General features: G+C 35.8%; 1 protein-coding gene across 3 annotated transcripts in view; it reads left to right on the plus strand.

Annotated features, from left to right (window-relative positions):
• ASCC3 (activating signal cointegrator 1 complex subunit 3) overlaps positions 1-19054 on the plus strand; it is a 253611-nt gene that overhangs the window by 226459 nt on the left and 8098 nt on the right. For all 3 annotated transcript variants that reach the window (XM_082276623.1, XM_082276624.1, XM_082276625.1), the window contains exons 37-39: positions 5225-5449; positions 17671-17822; positions 18327-18477. In XM_082276623.1, the coding sequence (XP_082132749.1) occupies positions 5225-5449; positions 17671-17822; positions 18327-18477 (528 nt within the window). The remainder of the gene's footprint in view (positions 1-5224; positions 5450-17670; positions 17823-18326; positions 18478-19054) is intronic.

Genomic DNA, 19054 nt, shown 5'->3' on the forward strand with positions numbered 1-19054 from the left:
GTGTCTTTTAACTGGAACACTGTCATAGACCTTTAATATCTAAGAGTAAAAAAACACCCAAACGTTTGGAAGTTAAAATTATGTCTCATAAAACTGAGACCAAAATGCATACATTTATAGGCTACCAATAAATTCCTTAAAATAGGAGTTTATAATGGAATCACTAATAAAGATAAACTTTTCAGAGCAAGTACTTCTCCAATTGTCAATCTACTTTACGTTTTGGTATGAGCTGAAAATCCACTTTTAAGTTAGGGATTTTTTAGGGTTTTTTCCCTCTTTTTTAAAGCACACATTTCCTCACCTTTATTAGTTTTCTGAATACAAATGTAAGCTTGATTATCTTCTAGCTGCCTGTCAGGATACATCTGTGTAAATGTAATGTCTTTCCTTATAAATCAAACTCACACTGGAAAATGTGAAAATAAAATATACTAAAGATACATTGGTTAATTTAAATAATTTTCATAGTATATACTTGTGCCATTCATTTGTCACATAATACAGTCTTTTGCTCTTGGGAAGATCATGGGCAAAGGAAGATCAGCTTGGGAACTTTAGTTAACCTTTTTTTTAATTTTCCTTTTGATATAGGTAACAGGATCAAATGAGATTTCTGTCAGCACATGAGTAGAGATATATATGTGTATATATAAAAATGGAAATAATTCCAAATGGTTTTAAGTACAGAAGTTCAATTATCCTCAAAGAAAAATTTGGAATTTGTGAATCTGTCGTAAAACATATGTTACCTAGCTACTCACAAACTATTGGTCCTTGTTATTTCTCTACTTTGACCATGCTTCTTTTCTTTATCCTATATTAGGGGTAGGTAGGTATCACCTAAATGAAATCAAGTACAGGTTGCTTAAAATTTTGTTTTCCAGCTGCTTCCTATACAATGCAGCACAATGTGGCAGGTCTGGATGCTGCACTAGAGTACTCTGTATCACTTTGTACAATGGAACAAAAGACAAAAGCCAATTATATAATAATATTATTGTTGAGCTTATATTCAGCCTATCCAGTTTTCCAAAGATCAAAAAATGCTGTTTTCACTTAGAAAAATAAGTTAGATATTGGCATGCCATTGTACTTCTGGTAGCAGAGAACTAAAACTCATAATGCATTATTAGTGTTAGTTGCAGAACAGCTGTAAAAACCACCCACATTTATTTATTGCAGCTTATTTTTTATTGATCATTCTATCCACAAATGTATGATTTTTGCAGTCCTTCAGCATGTATTAGACTGTTAGAGAAGTTCATGTAATTTAAATCAAGTTTCAGGTAAAGAGAATGGAATTACTGTGGTAGCTAAAAATGATCCTCTACTTTTCTCCTTTTTTATTATGTTGGTATTTAATTTTAATACTACTTTTAAATTTTATTTATTTATTTACTTTAGTCTGCTGCAAGATTTTTTTGTACTTTAGCTCAACAACTGTTTACTTTTATAGCAAATGTTCTAAGAATGATTTTTCCCTTGTTTATATCAGAAACCTGAAAGAGAGCAAAATACATTGCAAGTTCATTAAAGTTGAAAATATGATGTGATTGGGTTCACAGTATCTATATGAAGGAAAGGAATATACAGACAGTCAATTCTAAGGCAGTTTTAATAACATTGCTAAAGAAAAGACTACTGGTTCAACTCTGGAATGTGAGAAACTATTTTTGGTTTGGTTTAGACCCTCATTGTTACAAATTAATCAACTGCTCTTTAAAGTCTAGAACTCATTAACTTTATAAGTTTTACTGTTCCCATGACTGAACTTAACTTAAAATATTCAAGTTTACTTTAGTAGCTCACCTTGATTCCATTTGTCTGTGGTCCACAAGTATCCTCTTCTCTCCTGCAGACAAGGTGGCAAGTTGTATTTGCTTGAGATTTAAAGTATTTTAGAAGATCTACATGTGGTATTAGTTTATAGTTCAGCTCTCACTATAAATCAGTAATTTTAGCCAAACTAACCCCCTTTTTGTGGGTAGAAAGAAAATCTGGAGGGTTTTAAACCCTACAGACTGTGGAGCACAGTACTCACCATGCTGGATCCCTTATTTAAATTTTAGTTTGTTCTGACTCCTCAAATGCCTGATAGTACCACAAAACTGCAAAAGATATATTTTAAAACAGGATGAGTTGTTTCCTTTTAGGACTATTCTAACAGTTCAAATAAAGGGTGATGGTAAGCTGCATATTTGGAGCATGATGTTGCAGACAGGACTTTAAGATGATTTTGTGGCTGCTGTTATGCAGGAAACAGAATTCAATTACCAGAATAGCCCTTTGGCCTTGTAAAATATAACTGTTGAGTTTATGCAGGTCTGTGTGTGACATTTCTCACTGGCAGTGCAAGTTACTGTCTCCTGTGTGACCACCCTGTATCGCATGCAGGTTGAAATGTAAGTCTGAGATGACTCCTACACCCTTGAAATGATGCAGCAGTCTCTAATACCCAAAAGAAGACATTATTGGGAAAGTCCATCACAGAAATATGGGAGAGAGAGATGTGACATGACTACCAAATGCACAGTTGCAGAACCTGTAGCTAAAATTCCTGGTATACTCCAAGTTATGCTTAACTGTGTAGGTGCTTGTAAACATATTATTTGCACATGGGCTGCAACAGCTCTGATTTAAGAGGAGAAAAAGGGAAAGTGAAAAATGCACAGCAGTGCTTTGTGGTTTAACTATGAAGCTTGCATTAAGTTTCTTGACTTTAGTATGAAGATTAATGATTGATATGTAATTTGATCTGTTTCCTCACCCATGGAAGTAAGAATGGTGTTCAGATATGATGTACTAAACCAATATATATTATATATTGTCTGGAATAGTTGAAGCTACAGCCTTTGCAGAACAGATTGAGATTTGGAATGAAAAGGAAAACTAAAATGAAAAAAATATTGAGTGAACAGCAGGGCCCATTTGAGGTGATTACAAAGGATGTTTCTTTATTCTGTCTTTTCTTATGCAACCTGAAAACAGTAGCAGGGGGTTACAAGCAGAGTTCATCACAAAGTTGTCAATCACTGTCATTTAACATTTTGCAGTGGAAGATGTCTTTATTCAAGGACAGCTGGGCAAATCAGAGAAACAGATTTGCAGTTAGTAGTCTGTCCAGCCTACACTAAGCAAACAAGGACAGGGCAGACATACCGGCCTCTCACATAAAAATATAATGGACTCTGCTGACCTCGGTGCCCTCCATTCAGCTTCATTCTCAGTTGTATAAAAGCTTCACTACCCATTCTCAATTTCCTTTAATTACCTACATGATGCAGATAAGAAAATGAACCTCACTTACTTACAGTCAATGATCACAAACAGGAAATTAAGTAGGCAAGTTGTTTAAAATAAGAGGAGTGTTTTGGATGTAAATAAAACATGTGCTGGGGAAGAATTAGGGAAAACACATTTTCAGGGGTACCAATTGGTCTGGGACTTGGCTGATCCTCCTTCTTTCTCCTGCTTTAAACTGCAAAGCAAAACTAAGTAAAAAATCTCCTTGGTAAATATTCTTTAAAATATCTTTGAAGGAGAAGCCAGTTAAATAAAAAGAGTGAAGCAAACATGCAGCCTTCTATAGGGCTTAAAAAGATTGTGACCTTAGGTTCAGAGAATAAATGACCACAGTTTTCACAAGAGATCTAGCAGAGACATCCAGGATTAAGCAGCAGTTGTCTTTATTCAGTCTTCACTTCTAATCTGCAGTCGAGATATGAAATAAATTAATGACATTCTGATTTTCTTTGCAAACCTTAAATTGTCTAATGGTTGCTATTCCTTTTACATTGATATCACAGTTTAGACATAGTTTCCTTGCAACATTAAAGAAAATTTTGTACTGCCAGTTTTCAAGGAGGTGAGAACCAGTTATCTAACTGCTTTTAGGAATTGTCAGAAAAGGTTCTATGTCTTAGGATATTAATGAGGGGATATGGTTCTTTGTAAGTCAATTAGGGAGTTCAATTAGGTGTTCTAAAATTGCCATTTTTCTTTACCTCACTCTTCACTGGTTACTGTTGTGAATAGTTCATTAATTTGGATTTGCAAGAAGTCTGACAAGACTGAAGATTAAGATGCAAAAAGAGGAATATAAAACCCTGAACACTTTAATTTAATGGTCTCTGCTAAGCCTGTAGGTTCAAAGGCATTGCCCTTCAGGCTCCCCAAATGACTTTTTATTTTATGACAAAAGAAATACACTCTCTTAAATTACAGATGGAAAAGATATCACATATTAATAAACTCCTACCTTACTTGCAGGTTTTATCCTTTAGAAAGTTCATTCTCATTCCAAACGATATGTAGACACATACATGCACAAGAGGATTTTTTGACGGAAAAAATTGCCAATTAAGTCACAAAACTGACTCTTTAGCCTAAATTGTAGTTCTTAGGATGTTTCTGTTGAACTTTTTTTCAAAGACAGTGGATTTCCTGAGCAGGAGATTTGACATCTCTGCCTGGGATACCAAAACAATTGTACTTGCTCCTCTTTGCCGCTAGGATGTTGCTGCTTATAACTACATTTAGATTACATATTGGTGGGCAGCTCCTTTTGGCAACAGCGAGAAAGTTCTTACACAGCTTTCATTTTGGCATGAATAGCATTCGCCCACTCTGGAGCACAGAGAATGTTTTCAGCACCTACTTAAAATTTTGTGCTTTGTTTTGATCACTCATCATCTGTTGCTTAGACACTGACTGCTCAAAATATTGAAAAAATATTTGAAAAGAACCTTATCAGAGGTATTTCAAACCAACTGGGTTTTGAATGCCAAGAGAAAAACATAAAATCTGAAAACTGAAAATATGAGTTACTGACTTCTTTGTAGCTAACCTTACAATGTTTTTGTGAGCCAATGAGGTAGGATATCTGAAGGTCATCTTCTACTACTGAATCCATCCAATGAATATATTTATTTTACTGCTTTTATTTTCCTCTTCTGTAATGTTAAAATCAGCTGTGGGGAAGAAAAAAGGTTTAAAACCTATAAGTGTGTCAATGTTTGAGAATATTATATTAGTTATTGTTTTCCCATGTTTGATTTTGATAAATAAGTACACTTTCTAAACATTTAAATGCTACTATTTTTACAATGAAATTCAACTGTGGTAAATTAAATGCATATACTTTTAATGCCTCAGCAAGCAGTACCGAGTTATTCTGAAGTTAATTACAATGATTAATAATTCTTTTTTTTGTTTTTTAAAGAATGCTGATGAGTACACAGATCTGCCTGTGAGACACAATGAAGATCAGATGAACAGTGAACTGGCCAAACACCTTCCAATTGAAGTCAATCCCCATTCATTTGACAGCTCACACACAAAAACACACCTCTTGCTGCAAGCCCACTTCAGTCATGCCATGCTGCCTTGTCCAGATTATGCAACAGATACAAAGACGGTGCTGGACCAAGCAATCAGAATATGCCAGGTATCGTGATGCATTTCAGAATAGAACTCTTGTTGGTTTACTGTTTGTTGTTAGAGTGTTGTCATATTTTGAATATAGAAGAATCTGAAGATTTCTTGCTATCTTGTGGAGAGCTGGTACCATACGATATTATAACACCTTTTTTAGGGAGGAATTAGATGTCCGTAATGATTTCCACTTTACAGAACTGGAAGTAAACAAACTTAACAACAGTGGTGCTGACTGGAGGCATCTATTGTCACCTCTGCTTTGTATGCAACAGTCTTCTTCTATCTCAGGAATGTTGTATGAGAGTCGTTCTGGCATGGCTGTGGTCCCTGCAGGCTGTTTTGCTGACCCCCAAGAACTGGTCTCCCCAGGGTACTTCTACCTTTCTAGCACTCAAAAGCATTGTAGTCACTCCCAAGCACAAATATAACGTGTTTTGAAATGTGATTCGGGATGAGATTCAGGGGTTTTCTCTAAGTTTCTCTAGCTAGTGTAAAGATTCGTCTTCTACATCCCAATTATTACAGAGTCAAAGAGCGCATTTTTAAGCACGGATTTTGAACTTAGCTGGACTTGTGGATTTTTACAGCCGTACTGCGGTTGCAGCCCACAGAAACTAAACCGGCCATGGAGAGTACTGGTAACGAGCAATCACATGCACAGCTGCCACCTCAAAAGAATTTTAAAGCAGCAATTGGAGTTCAGGTTAGAGTGCTGCCATATCTGAAGAGCTCAGTTACAGTTACAGCAGGAAAGGTGAGCTCTAGCTGTCACAGGAAACAACCGACCCTCTGATTCTTCTGGGAAGAGTTATTCCCTTTAGCAGAGCCACACGAAGACTCATTCACAGGTTCTTGAAGTCCAGGCTTCCTTTAACAAGCTACTCTTTTTATGTTTCTGAGTTCAGGATCTGTAAAATAGAGCCAGTACGTCTTCATTCCTACAGTTTTTGTTTGCTCAAATTTTAATATCCTCAGTCATCTATTTGTCAACTATCAGACAGAAGCTTTGCTCTTGTTTGAAGCCTCTTGGCAATATGGTAACTGCGAACATTATTGTGTCAAGCCTGGCAGTTTGTAAAACTGCTCTGTGAGAAATTATTAATCAGTGCTCTAGACAGAGAAGATACTGTGGACAATTCAGTGTCCAGCAATTTTGATAAGGCTCAACCTTACACTAATAAAAACAAGCTTAAAATACTAATATCAAATGAAGCAAAACTGAAATTAGGGAAAGTAAGAAGCAAATAATACCACAGATGTTACTGCTACACAGTCCTACTCTTGGCAACCAGCAGTGCTTGGATGCTAGTATATTTCAAATATTTCAAATCAATAAAATCATGGTGCTGAAAGTGTAGAAACAGATCTTCTATATATTCAGTTATTAAGAGAGAAAAGCATCACTTGCTCAGGTGAGAAAATTCACCTTTGTTTCAAAGAAATCACTTACTTAAAGTTCATTAAGATGTTTGTGGCGTAAGCATTAGGGGGGTAATTACATATTTGGGGAAAATGTAAATTAAATCCTATTTTCAGTAATTATTTTGCTGAATATTTGTTCTGTTTTGCAAAGAAATGTATTTTCTTAATCCTGATACTGCATCATAGGTATTTCAGAAACAATAATCACTTAGAAGAAAAAAATCCAAAATATTCAACAGTTCCTTTAAACTGAAGTAGAGTTCAGGAAAATGCCATTCCATACTATGCCTTGGCACTCCAACCATCGGTTAACTACTACATGATGTTATATATGCAGTCATCTTTTAAAAAAAACTTTTTTAGAAAGAAAAAAACATGCAAGCACTTTTGTATTTTAAAGTTGGCACATGGTTTCCATCTCTCGGGAGATTATTGGTTCCATCTTATTAGTCACGCTTTCCAAACGGAGGTTAAAGTTCCCAGAATCTAAGCAATAGACAGGGTTACACTTTCAATACTTGTTGTTACCTTTTTCCTTAGCACTGACCTGCTGATGAACTCTGGGTCAGCAGAGGTAGAAAAAAAGATGTTAGTTGTGAGAAAAGGAACTGGAGCATGGAAGGATCCATTGATGAGCAGATTCAGTGGGTGTTCTCTGTGTGTGTGAACACACGCTCGCGCATCACCAAACGTTAAATACAGCAGCGAGGCGGGAATCAGTTTTTGAGTTACGTTGAATTTTTATTTACTTATGAATTATTTTAGTGTTGAGGTTGTATAGCTAACCTTCAAACTGTGACCTGAACATAAACTGTTATTTTTGCTGGTGGGTACATGGATAACAGACTTTCCATATCAGCACCGTTTTTCTGTTACAAGAAAGAAAGATCTTTCAAAGAGCTTTTATAGGTGGTTGTACAGCAGGCCTTTATCCCAGGTCCCCTGCAGTGCAGATTTGCCATCTCTAGCCATTATATGTAAGCAAGTCTCTTTCCATCACAGACTATTAAACTTCTCCAGTCTTCTTTGGTGTCTTTCACCTGAATCAGCCTTCCCTCCCATGACTCCTTTCCTATCCCACATTTCATTCTCCTTTCCATTCCTCCAACATCTTCTGGGCTTTTTCCTCGCTAGTGACTTTAGGCTGAGTATTGTTACTGGTCAGACAGAAAACCGTGTTAACAGCATTACATAGGTAAATGTAGCTGCTGGATTCCAGGTAAGATTCCACTATCCTTTAATGAAAAAAATTATGCAACAACTCTTAAATTAATCTGAGATGTCTTTAAAGTTTTGACTCTATGTTAGAATTCTCTTGTTTATACTGAACGATGAAATATTTAAGTCATTAGCATTCAACAGAATTTGAGGAGTTACAGTGGTGGCTTAGTAGGGGAATATAATTTTTAGCATTAAAAAAAGGAAGAAATATATTCTGTTACAGTTTTCTTATGGTTAGTATTTGTTACATATAGGTGGAATTCATTATAGCAAGATAAAATTTAGTATTTATATACCCAGGATGAAATGCAGAATCTTTTCCTTTTACTGCAGAAATATGGGAATTAGCAATATATAACCTTCTGGAATGTGAATGCCTATCTGCTCCCACTCCCATCTCTGTAATGAATGGCCACTGAGGCATTGACTAGGCTGAGGGAACACCCCTGCTCTACACTGAAAACCTCAAGTTAAAATCTAGTTTGTTATCAGTGACAGGGTCTCATAGATAAAGCACAGAAGGTTCCCATGGCTCAAAAAAACTGCCACGACTTCCTATGTGACCTTGGCCAACTCATTTAATTTTTATTTGCCTCAGGTACCTTTAGTACAGTTACAATAGACAATATATTCTATTCAAGCCTAGCACTCTCTGTTATTTTTACTGAGGAAAAACTAGAGGGGTCATTTAAGATGGTGCTGAACACTCCAGTAGCAGCTCAAAATCAAACATTTTTCCATTTCTTGCAGGAGAATGAACATTAAATAATAAAAATTCTAATGAAACTATTTTTCTAATATTTTTATAAAATATAATTATTATTGTAAAGACAATACTCCACCTTTTTTTCCTATCTTATTTAAGAATGCCTGAAACTAAATCTAATATCTTTTTTTTCTTCCTTTGTCAAGCCTTATATTTTGTGACTGTGTATTCAGCGATCAGTTCTTACTCTGCTGTTCTAAGACTATTGCCTATATTTGCATTAATTGAAATGGATAATTGAGGCAGTGACACTGTCACTCTCAGATTCAGCAGGGCAGTCTCTTCTCAGAAATAATGTGACAGTTGCTGGCTTTGCATTGGGATTGGCCACAAGCCTCCACTTGTAGTATAATCGTTGATAAAATATTTTAAAATTGCCAGGAGTAGAACTGCCATGGAGCTCAGCCCTCACCTTTGAGAAGTGTTTACCTATGGATGTGTTAAACACATCTCAGTAGGGTAGCTGGGCATTGAGAGAAGATGGACATGAAAACAGATTGCAAACTGCAGAAGAAAGACTCATCTGCACGGGAAACACGCACATCCCTGTAACAAGGACCTTGTAATGCTGTCACTGATCTTTCCCCATCATGTTACTCCTCTGGAGAATCTTAATTTTTACAGGAAAGGAATATACTCTTTGGGTTAAGCACTGTGTTTCCTTAGCTAGATGGTGATGTGTGTAATACTGCTTTACCCATTCTAAAACAGTTAAAGTAAATAAGTTGCTTCTAGTCATTTAAATTGCATTTTTGCTAGAGGTCTTATGAGCAATATCTTTGCGGTACATGTTCAGAGTTGTCAAATATTGCACAAATATGCTGCCCAATTCAGCTAAGAGCTAGTTTATGTATGAAATACTTACTGTACTAAACTGCAGACTGTGCTGGGTGGATGATGGTGGCTCCTCAGAAGGAGCAGTAGAACACAAAAAGTACTTCTGGCCATGCAAAGGCAAAGGAGCCCATGTTGCCATTTTGGGACTCAAAGAAAGAGAATGTCCTTCAGCTTTGCACTTGTCATCCTCCCCAAACCTCCTCAGTTCATAACAGCCACTAAAACTTTGGAGAACCATGTCGCTAGAGTCTTTTGTTTTGCTGCTTATGAGGAAGTGGAGAAGTTCTTAGAGATCCTAAGAGTGGTTTAAGCTCATATATTGCCTGTTGGTAGTACAGGTGTGCGAGGTGCTTGCTGACAGGTGGTGGGAGGTACAGGAAAGGCCTATTTTACAGTTGTGTATGTAAGCTTTGTCCAGAAGTGTCCAGGGAAAGAGCTTTTGTGTAATGGTTGCATTGGCAACTATAAATAAATGGGCAGCTTTACTGAACGAAGGGAAGAGAATCAAATTAACTTGAGAATGCAGAGGATTACTCAGAAACAAGTGAAGAGCAGATGCCACATCTCTTGCTGCTGCACATATTCTTTGTGTATGCCGTAATATTCCAGTGACAGCACAATGTTTGCAATTTTACTTAAATACTGGCTGCTTTCATGGCTGTATGGCTATTATTCCACATTACGAATGTGGAAATAATAGAATAATCAAAAAATCTTGTAGCGCTTATACTGTGTGGCAATGCTCATTTACAGATATTAAACAGCAATGGATCACTTTGTAGGGAAAGTACCTGGACATATTGGGCTGGAATTGCTGCCTGCTTGTGTAGGTATATATATATGTGGGAGAAGGGAGGGTTACCTTTCTGGTGTTGGAGTTTTGCTTGCTGTGGATAATCAGTGATCTGGTGTATGGAAGCATCTTGGTGATGGTTTAATGATGATTTGGTGCTGCTTGTGCATAATCCCTCCCCCACCTATGACAAACCTTTTCCCAGTAGGGGCTGGAGGAAATGAGTAATGCTTAACCCATTTGTGTGATCAATTCACTTAAGCAGCTACTGTGAAATGTTAATCACAACTTTAATTTGTACTGCATTAGCATTTTGATTAACTTGTAGGCTTGCTAGCACACTTGAAGCACTTTTACTCATAGTTACAGCTCGGAAATGACTTTTTGATTAATTAAGTTTGTTAGACAGCAGCTGAGCTTCCTGAATGCTAACCTTAAGGGGCTAAAAGTTCAGGAGAAAGTTACTGGGAATAACTGTTGCTGTTGAAAAGGATTCTTGTGAATGCACTCAAAAAAATTTGATTATTGACAAAATATTACATTCCTACTTTGAAGCTGACTCTAAACTGTAAAGAGGACAGATTTATTATGAGAAAGATGTGTATCTGTCATGGTTTTGGTAGATTTGTTTAATATTTGAAACAAATGCTGGCTTTAAGAAATTGTTTATGTTAGGAAACTGGGATTTATTGCAAAGACATTCTTATCAAAAATGTTTTATTCTTTTTACAGTTCACTGGTATAGTAGAGAATATCTATTTATTAATTAGTAATTTGAAGTTAAATTGGCTGTTGGGACTCAGTTAGTTCTGAATGTTGGCTTATGCCCCACCAAGTTTACATTGCTGGTATCACACTGTAGCTGCTTTTGTTTCTGTAATACTATTAAAAGAAATCAGTAAGAACCCAAGGGTTGCACTCCACTTAATGTAGACAGTAAATGGTTTGTCCTTTCTGTTCTGTTCTGAAAATACTAATAATGTTACTATGGAGGCTAAAGGATGAATACAGAGATAGGAATCTTATGAAGCAGCTAGGAAGGTTTTAATTTGCATACATCAGTGAGACCTTTATGATGATGGGAGGATGAAGAATTAGTCTCTCTTAGGGGGTAGCAGAGCATATGGAAGAGGGGACTGAATATGCTTGTAAAAAAAAGTGAAGAGAAGTGGGATACAGAGGGCAGTATAAAAGGAGTGCCTTCTGAATAGGATTAATTACAACTTATTCACTATATCTCTGATAAACTGCAAGGGGGGATGCTCTGTAGGCTGAAACTACACAGCTGTGTAATTTATGGGTGATTTAATTGATCTGAAAGAACTCCTCCCCCTCCCCAGATTAAAACATTTCTAAAAAGTAATTTTGGACTAGAACTCTGAATTTCAAAGGTTCTGTAGTTACCTGTTTCACTGATATATAACATACCAAAGGTAGTGACCTTAAACTCTCTGTAATACTTCAAATAAATTACAACTTTTCAAGTCAGTTGCTGTTTCTAAGATATGTAATTGAAGCATCATAGTCATGATTTATATAAAAACATGAACTTAAAGTACATGGCATGCTTTAACATCTGAAAAAATACTTTACTTTTATTAGTAGAATATCAAGTCACATGTGGATCATAATATAATTGTATGTGTTGGAAGGCTTCCTACATTTGAAGCATGTGCAAAAAAAAATTATTATTATTATTATTATTCTGAATTCATAGTTTTTAGGAAGAAAGGTAAAATGCATACCCTTTTGTCTATTATCTATAAATATTTGTCACATAAATTCTGTAGTCTTAAACAGCTGTAAGTAGGCACCATTCTAATGATTTTAATAGCTCTATGGATTTAAAATCCTACATGTAACTGAAATCTAGTCCTAGACTAAACTTCAAATTAATGAATAAAAGCACTCAAGAAAGTGTCATAGTCTGTGAAGCACTGATACAAAAAATAAAATTAATTTTTAAGGGTAGATAAATTTGAGCCATGGAACTCACCCTGAGTACACCTGAAGTTTCAGCCCCCATCCACGAAGTCATTACCCCCAATGGCATCGCTGTAGGCACTCAACTCAGCTGAGTTATCACAGGTGTAATTCTCAACTGCAATGGCATTTCTTACATTTCTTGAGCTTGCCTCTGTTTCCAGAGCAGTTATCATTATAGTTTCATTGTCACATCCCTTAAATATAATTTATCCACGAAATATTAACATTTGTATTTACAGGATTTAAGTTGAAATGCTTAGTATATTCACAGTTATATGACAGGTGACTTCAAAAAGAAGAAATTATTCTAAGCAGTATTCAGTCTGTGTTAATAAGATGCAAGCTGTATCACTTTTAACACTTCAATAGCTTATCTTAAAGGAAAAAGCTATTTAAGTCATTTGAGTAGATCAGAAATTCTGCTAGTTTTAGTCTGGTCCCCTGCCACCTACCCAGTCGTACAACAGTCATCCAGAGTATCTGACTTTCAAATGAAGGATGTGAAAGTAATACCAAAACCAGTGTTTATAAAAACTTCGTAAAAAGTCTCTAGAATAAAGAATTTAGCAATCAGGATATTTTGGTAGCCTGAAAAATCTTCTAAATGAGTGGGAGTGAGTGGAGGGGGGGGCTATGTTCATTATGGAACAATTTAGTATCTGTTATTTTGAGCACACACAGGGAGTGTTTAATAACACCAGACAAAAGCAGTGTGTTGCTATCAGTGAGTGTGCCGCACACTCGTCTTCCACATCCTGCCTCCATCTTTGCTTCCCCTCAAACTAGGGAATTATAAACCATCATTTAAATTCCAAGCATCGGTAATAACTTTGGCTAGAAAGAGACAGATTGTTAAATCTCAGCTTCATGTTAGACCAGAAAGGTACCATTTGATCCGTTTAAATCATTCCGTACTTAAGGATAAGCAGACACTGCTCTTAAAAATAAGGAGATGAAAACCTGATCATAGATGCTGAGGGCTTGGTCTTAATGCACTCCTGGAATGATGACAGCAATAGCCAGATTTTGATCCAAACATTTTGACACTCAGTTCTGAATGCCATCAGAATGAAAGTTTTTGCCATACCTGACAAGAACATCTACATCAGTTGTTGAGCATCAGCAATTTTGTGCTGCCCCTGCCATGGTTAGTAGGTTGTTTTTTTCCACATTGGCACAAGCCAAGCTATTTTTTATAGTGACAGACAAAATGTAAAGGAGGTGTCACTAATTGCTATTATTACTTCGTAATTGACCAAGTATGACATTTGGAAGGCTTAAGAGCTATTGTTTGAATCTTTCATATAAACCCATATCAGTATAGACGTCTGCTTTTATTCTCCTAAGCACAGAAGGAGCTCGAAATAAGATGATGGTAAACATATTTTCTACTATGACAATCAATAATTTCCTTGACTCCATCTATTTACCCCATTTATTCTACTTTATGTTTAAAAGTTGTGGGCTTAGAGGGTTTTTTTTTTGTTTTGGTTTATTTGTCTTTTTTTAATTTGTTGGTTTACCAAAAAATACATGTATATGTGTACAGAAATACTTTTCTGTAGTTAAAGCATCCTTACTGATTCCTGTTTCATTTCTTGCACTCACTGTCCTCTTAAGTTTTTCTCTGTGATGAAATTACCCTGTACTGGTTTAAATTCATAGATTAGAAAGGCAGGTAACCAATTTGTGCCATTTCTCAATTTAGAATAATACTCTTAATCTGTTCCAGTCTTACCAGCTCAAAGTTATTTAGAATTTACTTACTTCTTTGCAAAATAAGAGCTAAAAAAAGCCACAAGTTTCTATAAAATTATACTGGTTTGTACTTGAAAATAACAACAAACCAAACAGGTAGCAACTAGATAAACTAGAGAGACTAAATATGTTATTCATCAGATAATATAAATATTAAATACTTTAATTTTTTGTGCTTTGTATTATATTCTTTGTTTAGTTGTTTATGTTTACATTTGGAGATAGGGGAATGACTTAATTTGTTACCTTGAGTATTTATAGGAATTTCAGTAACCATTTAAGTATCAAGCATTTCTGTGTTTTTCACTTAGAGGAAAATGAAACATGTGGAGGTTTCCAAGGCAGCAGATGAAACAAGCCAACTTTACCATTGTTCTGACTTTTTCACAATGTCACTGTCTTGGATTTCACATCCAGATAGAGATGCTGTGAATAAATTCTATGGGTGAAGAAGCAGAAAATAAGGAGGAAAAGAGGATTTGCCATGTGGATTCATTATAACAATGTGGAACACAGAGTCTCACACACACAGGCTTTCCTTACTCCCTACGGGATATCTATCTGCAGGCCTCTATCAATTTCTAGGAGATTTTCTATGTGAAAGGATCCTCCAGTTAATTTCAGAGTATAGCTTGTTTTAGATTTATCTTTCTCTTACATCTTCAGTCTTCTTTTCCCCTTTTCAAACCTCTGTTTAAAAGGGGAGAGAGGGATAGATTTGGAAAAAAAAAAAAGAAAGAAAGAAAACAATATAAACAGTGTTATGCGTGCGTCTTCAGAAGCATTTTATGAAATACCACTCCTTCACGCTGACTAAAAATACAATTTAGTGTATTCTTCTTGTTGCTTATGAAAAATATAGGATATCTGTGCACCCATTATTCTTCACATATGTACAGCAGTATCATATGGGGGAACATGATGTTTCAGGCTGTCAGAATAGCAGAAAAGAACAAGAATCAGGTAGTGGAGAACAGGAGGCAGATACCAGACTGTCTCAGCAACACAGACTGTTCCGAAACACAGACCGTACTGTATGGATAGTCTTCAATATACTTTAAAATGTGAAATCAGGTAAAGAGCAGCTTGACTTGTAATTTTCAAAGACTGACTCCAGTCTGATGCTGAGAACAATTCCATCCTTATGTGAGTAAATGTCATGTGAACCAACATATAAATCTGCAGGCCACAAAGCTGCTCCTTTCAAATGTGATTTCTAACAATTTTATTTTCTGTTTGTTGAAAACAGTCCTACATGGAAATCACTTTGGCAAGCCAAGTGAAAAGACAGAAAATGGAAACCAGTAAGGTTGTGTTGTGAGGTACTGGTTCTAGGGTCACTAGGAATGTTAGAGAGTTTTAGGGTGCTATGACTTTTCCTACAAAAAAAAATTAAATATTAAATCTGAATCTTTATTAGCTGAAAGGCACTTTATCCACAATTCATGAGAAATGGGACAACATTTGTGTAATACAGGGTAACACTTTAAATATTTTTCTGTCACTGATCTTATCACCCCGATCTGGAAAAAAAACCTGTTGAAACTGCATTGTAAACTGCTAAAATAAACTGTGTGACTTGGCGAGGAGTGAAACTAACTTGTGTCTTTAAAGTCAGTATTTCTCCAGAATCAGTGTAATTTAATTGAAATAGCTCTGCGTGTGTAAACAACTCCTTTGTTTAAAGAAGATTTCACTGTTTAGTTTGCCTTAAGTAAATGCTGCCTTTTGTTTGTCTGTAAAACATTTGATTAAATGTAAAGACTTACACAGACAGCTTCTCCTCATTACACTAGTGGCTGGAAAATAAGTTAAAATGGTGCAGGTATCTGCTGCCTAAGTATCAAACAATATCATTTGTGTTTACAAGAAAAACCCATGGAAACATCTGAAGCCTGGTCCTAAAATCAAACTACAACTCTCCTAACACCAGGATGGTATTTAAAAAGGTGTTGAAACCGTTCAATATACCAGATTCAATATATCAGTGTTCCTTGCTTCCTTAAAAAAAACATTTTCTAGTATTTTAATCAAACACAGAATTCCCTAAATTACAAACTACTGTTAAATATATGACTTTCTACTCTAATATGAATGAATGTTGTAATATGAGGACCCACACTTTATTGTGATCATAATGTTATTGAAGAGCAAAATAAGCAAGACAACTAACATAGCATCATTTTCTTCACCAGCTAAAATGCTTTCATGAATCACAGTCATTCTTTCAATGTACTCTAGACAGGGTGAAAAGTATACTATATATCCAAATAGCTGCATTTACTATTAAAAATAATTGAAACAAAAAATTCATGTTTGGTTCTTTTTCCCTTGGAAGAACTCTTAAATTCACTTTCAGACTAACCAAACAGAGTGTAAGTCCAGTCAAGAAAAAAAGCAAGCAGAACCATTTTTTTCATGCCCATAGGGCCATTTGCATTGCAAAATCCATATTGAATTAGCTTTAGATCTTTATGCTAATGGTACCAACAGTATATCTCTTATTTGTATTGTCAAAATATGGGAAGTAGTGGTGGAATGGAAATTCATGAGACATGGAAGGCAGGATGATTTTTAACACTTCGAAGTCTGATGTATAGCTGGATAGGGGTTTTTTGTTTGCTTGTGTTCTCTGTGTACTTTGGGAAAGCTTTTCAGGATCAGGATAGAGATGCCAAAGGAGAGACAGCCAAACATCCCTCATTCTCAAGACAGTCAACTGTTTACAATGCAAAGGGTGAAATCCATTTTGTTTCTGATCGCTTTTACTCACCCTAGGTAAAATATAAGCTATTTTGTAAGCTTTCTTCAAGATTTCAACTTATGTGTCAGTGTTAAACAAAACCTCAAATACGCTAATAAGCTAAATTTTAGTGCTTTTATCTAGTCCAATTCCAGGGATTTTTTAAGTACTTAGTTCAAATGGAAATAATAATTGCTCCTGGTAAATGACATTTGTATTAATTTTTGAACAAATGTAAGTACATTGGTAGTGTTCTTAAATAGTTCAATTATGTAGTTCTGAGAAAGGTCTCATGTCAAAATATAAACAAATACTGCCATTAATTTTAACCTTTTCCTTTACAGTAAGTGTTAAGATTCATTCCCTTCATTCTGGGCTGGGTTATGTCAAAGAGCACTTACTAGTACGGAAAAGATTCTACCTTCAGTTCTCACCCCCAAAACCATTGTGTAAATTACCTTTTCAAGAGTAAGAGCTGATGACAATGATACAGGATTTAATTCATCTTTTTTCAAGGTTAATTCCAAAGGTGCCTAACTGCCATCAATAAAGGTTGAAGTAAACTCCTATGTTAAGGCCTAGAAATCACTGTATGTTCACATTAAACATTAATGTTAAACATTAAATACATGCTCTTCCTTGTATGAACCAGGTATGCAATTACATTTGCATTCTTTGTTTTTATTTTGTGTCTCCTTTGCTTAGGCAATGCTGGATGTTGCAGCACATCATGGCTGGCTGGTGACTGCTCTGAACATAACCAACCTGGTGCAGATGGTGGTTCAGGGTAGATGGATACATGACTCATCCCTGCTTACTTTGCCAAATATAGAGCTCCAGCATCTTTACCTTTTTCGGTATGTAATTCTTTTAAGCATTAGCAGGTTTCCAATTTCTTTCCACTTCCTGCTGCTGATTGTTTGAATGTCATTGTTGGGCCCAAGAATGTTAACAAATCAGAAGCAGAACTCTGTCTTTCACAGTGATGCTTTGCCAAATGGATTTTCTGTTTCTGTTTTCAATATTCATTGATTAATTAACCCCCACGGATTATTTTGAGAACCGTGATTCCAGACAAATTAACAAGAGACCACTGGAAGGGTTCCAAGTGCTAACAAATCTAACTCTGTATGTTAATTATCTCTTTATTTTAATCTATTATAAAACTACATTAGTATCCATCTTAACATCATAGATAATGCAAAGCTCTATAGATGCTTAGATGATGCATAGATAATGCTAACCAAAAGTAAATGACCACTCTTTAAAAACAGAAAACAGTATTGAATTTTACCACCAAAACAACTGAATACAAATGTTTGCTTTCCCTCCCTGGGCATATGTTTTGCTGTCTGTATCAGGAAGTGGAGCCAAGGCCAAAGGAAGAGTGTGCATGGAGGTTACCAAGGACCTATCGAGTGTCTTCCCGAACTAATGGCTGCCTGTGAAGGAAAAGAGAATGTTTTTGCTTCCATTGTGGACAGTGAGTTGCAAGCAGCCCACATTTCACAGGTAACACTTTCTATTTGTGATCATTATCACAAATATCACATGTGATTGGAAAGGAAAAGTAGTTGGGAAAAGAAATACTCTGTCCCCTTCAGTAAGTATCATGTGACGTTCTGTATAAAGTGCAACACATTCATTGCTCTAATTTCAAGGTACTGCTGGCTTTACAAAGGTTGTTCTCTGCTTGTTTTCTTAATATTATTCTCACTTATTCCCTGCTAAGCAGTAACAGACTCTGGTTTATGGCTGATATTACCACATCTCTCTGCTCTAAAGATGCTTCTCTAGGTCATTCAATCTGCTGAGTGTTATCCACCTTTTCATAGCTCTGCACTAGGAATACATGCATTGCAAATGTCATCATAGCTGGTTTCTGAAGTGGTCTGCCAAACACCGTTTTTTCTGAGAATACTCTTAGTAAAAGATCCAGCACTCATTTTGTATTTGAAACAGAAAAAGGAGATGAAAATTTCATACTTCACAGGGGAGGGGGAAAAAAAATACTATTCCAAAATGTTGAGCTACTAAAGTCTTGTTTTCAGTTTGATTTTCAAGGCATTTGCAGCAAAGGACAGCTATA

This window comes from Coloeus monedula, assembly GCF_965178545.1.
Source record: "Coloeus monedula genome assembly, chromosome: 2".
Taxonomy (NCBI): domain Eukaryota; kingdom Metazoa; phylum Chordata; class Aves; order Passeriformes; family Corvidae; genus Coloeus; species Coloeus monedula.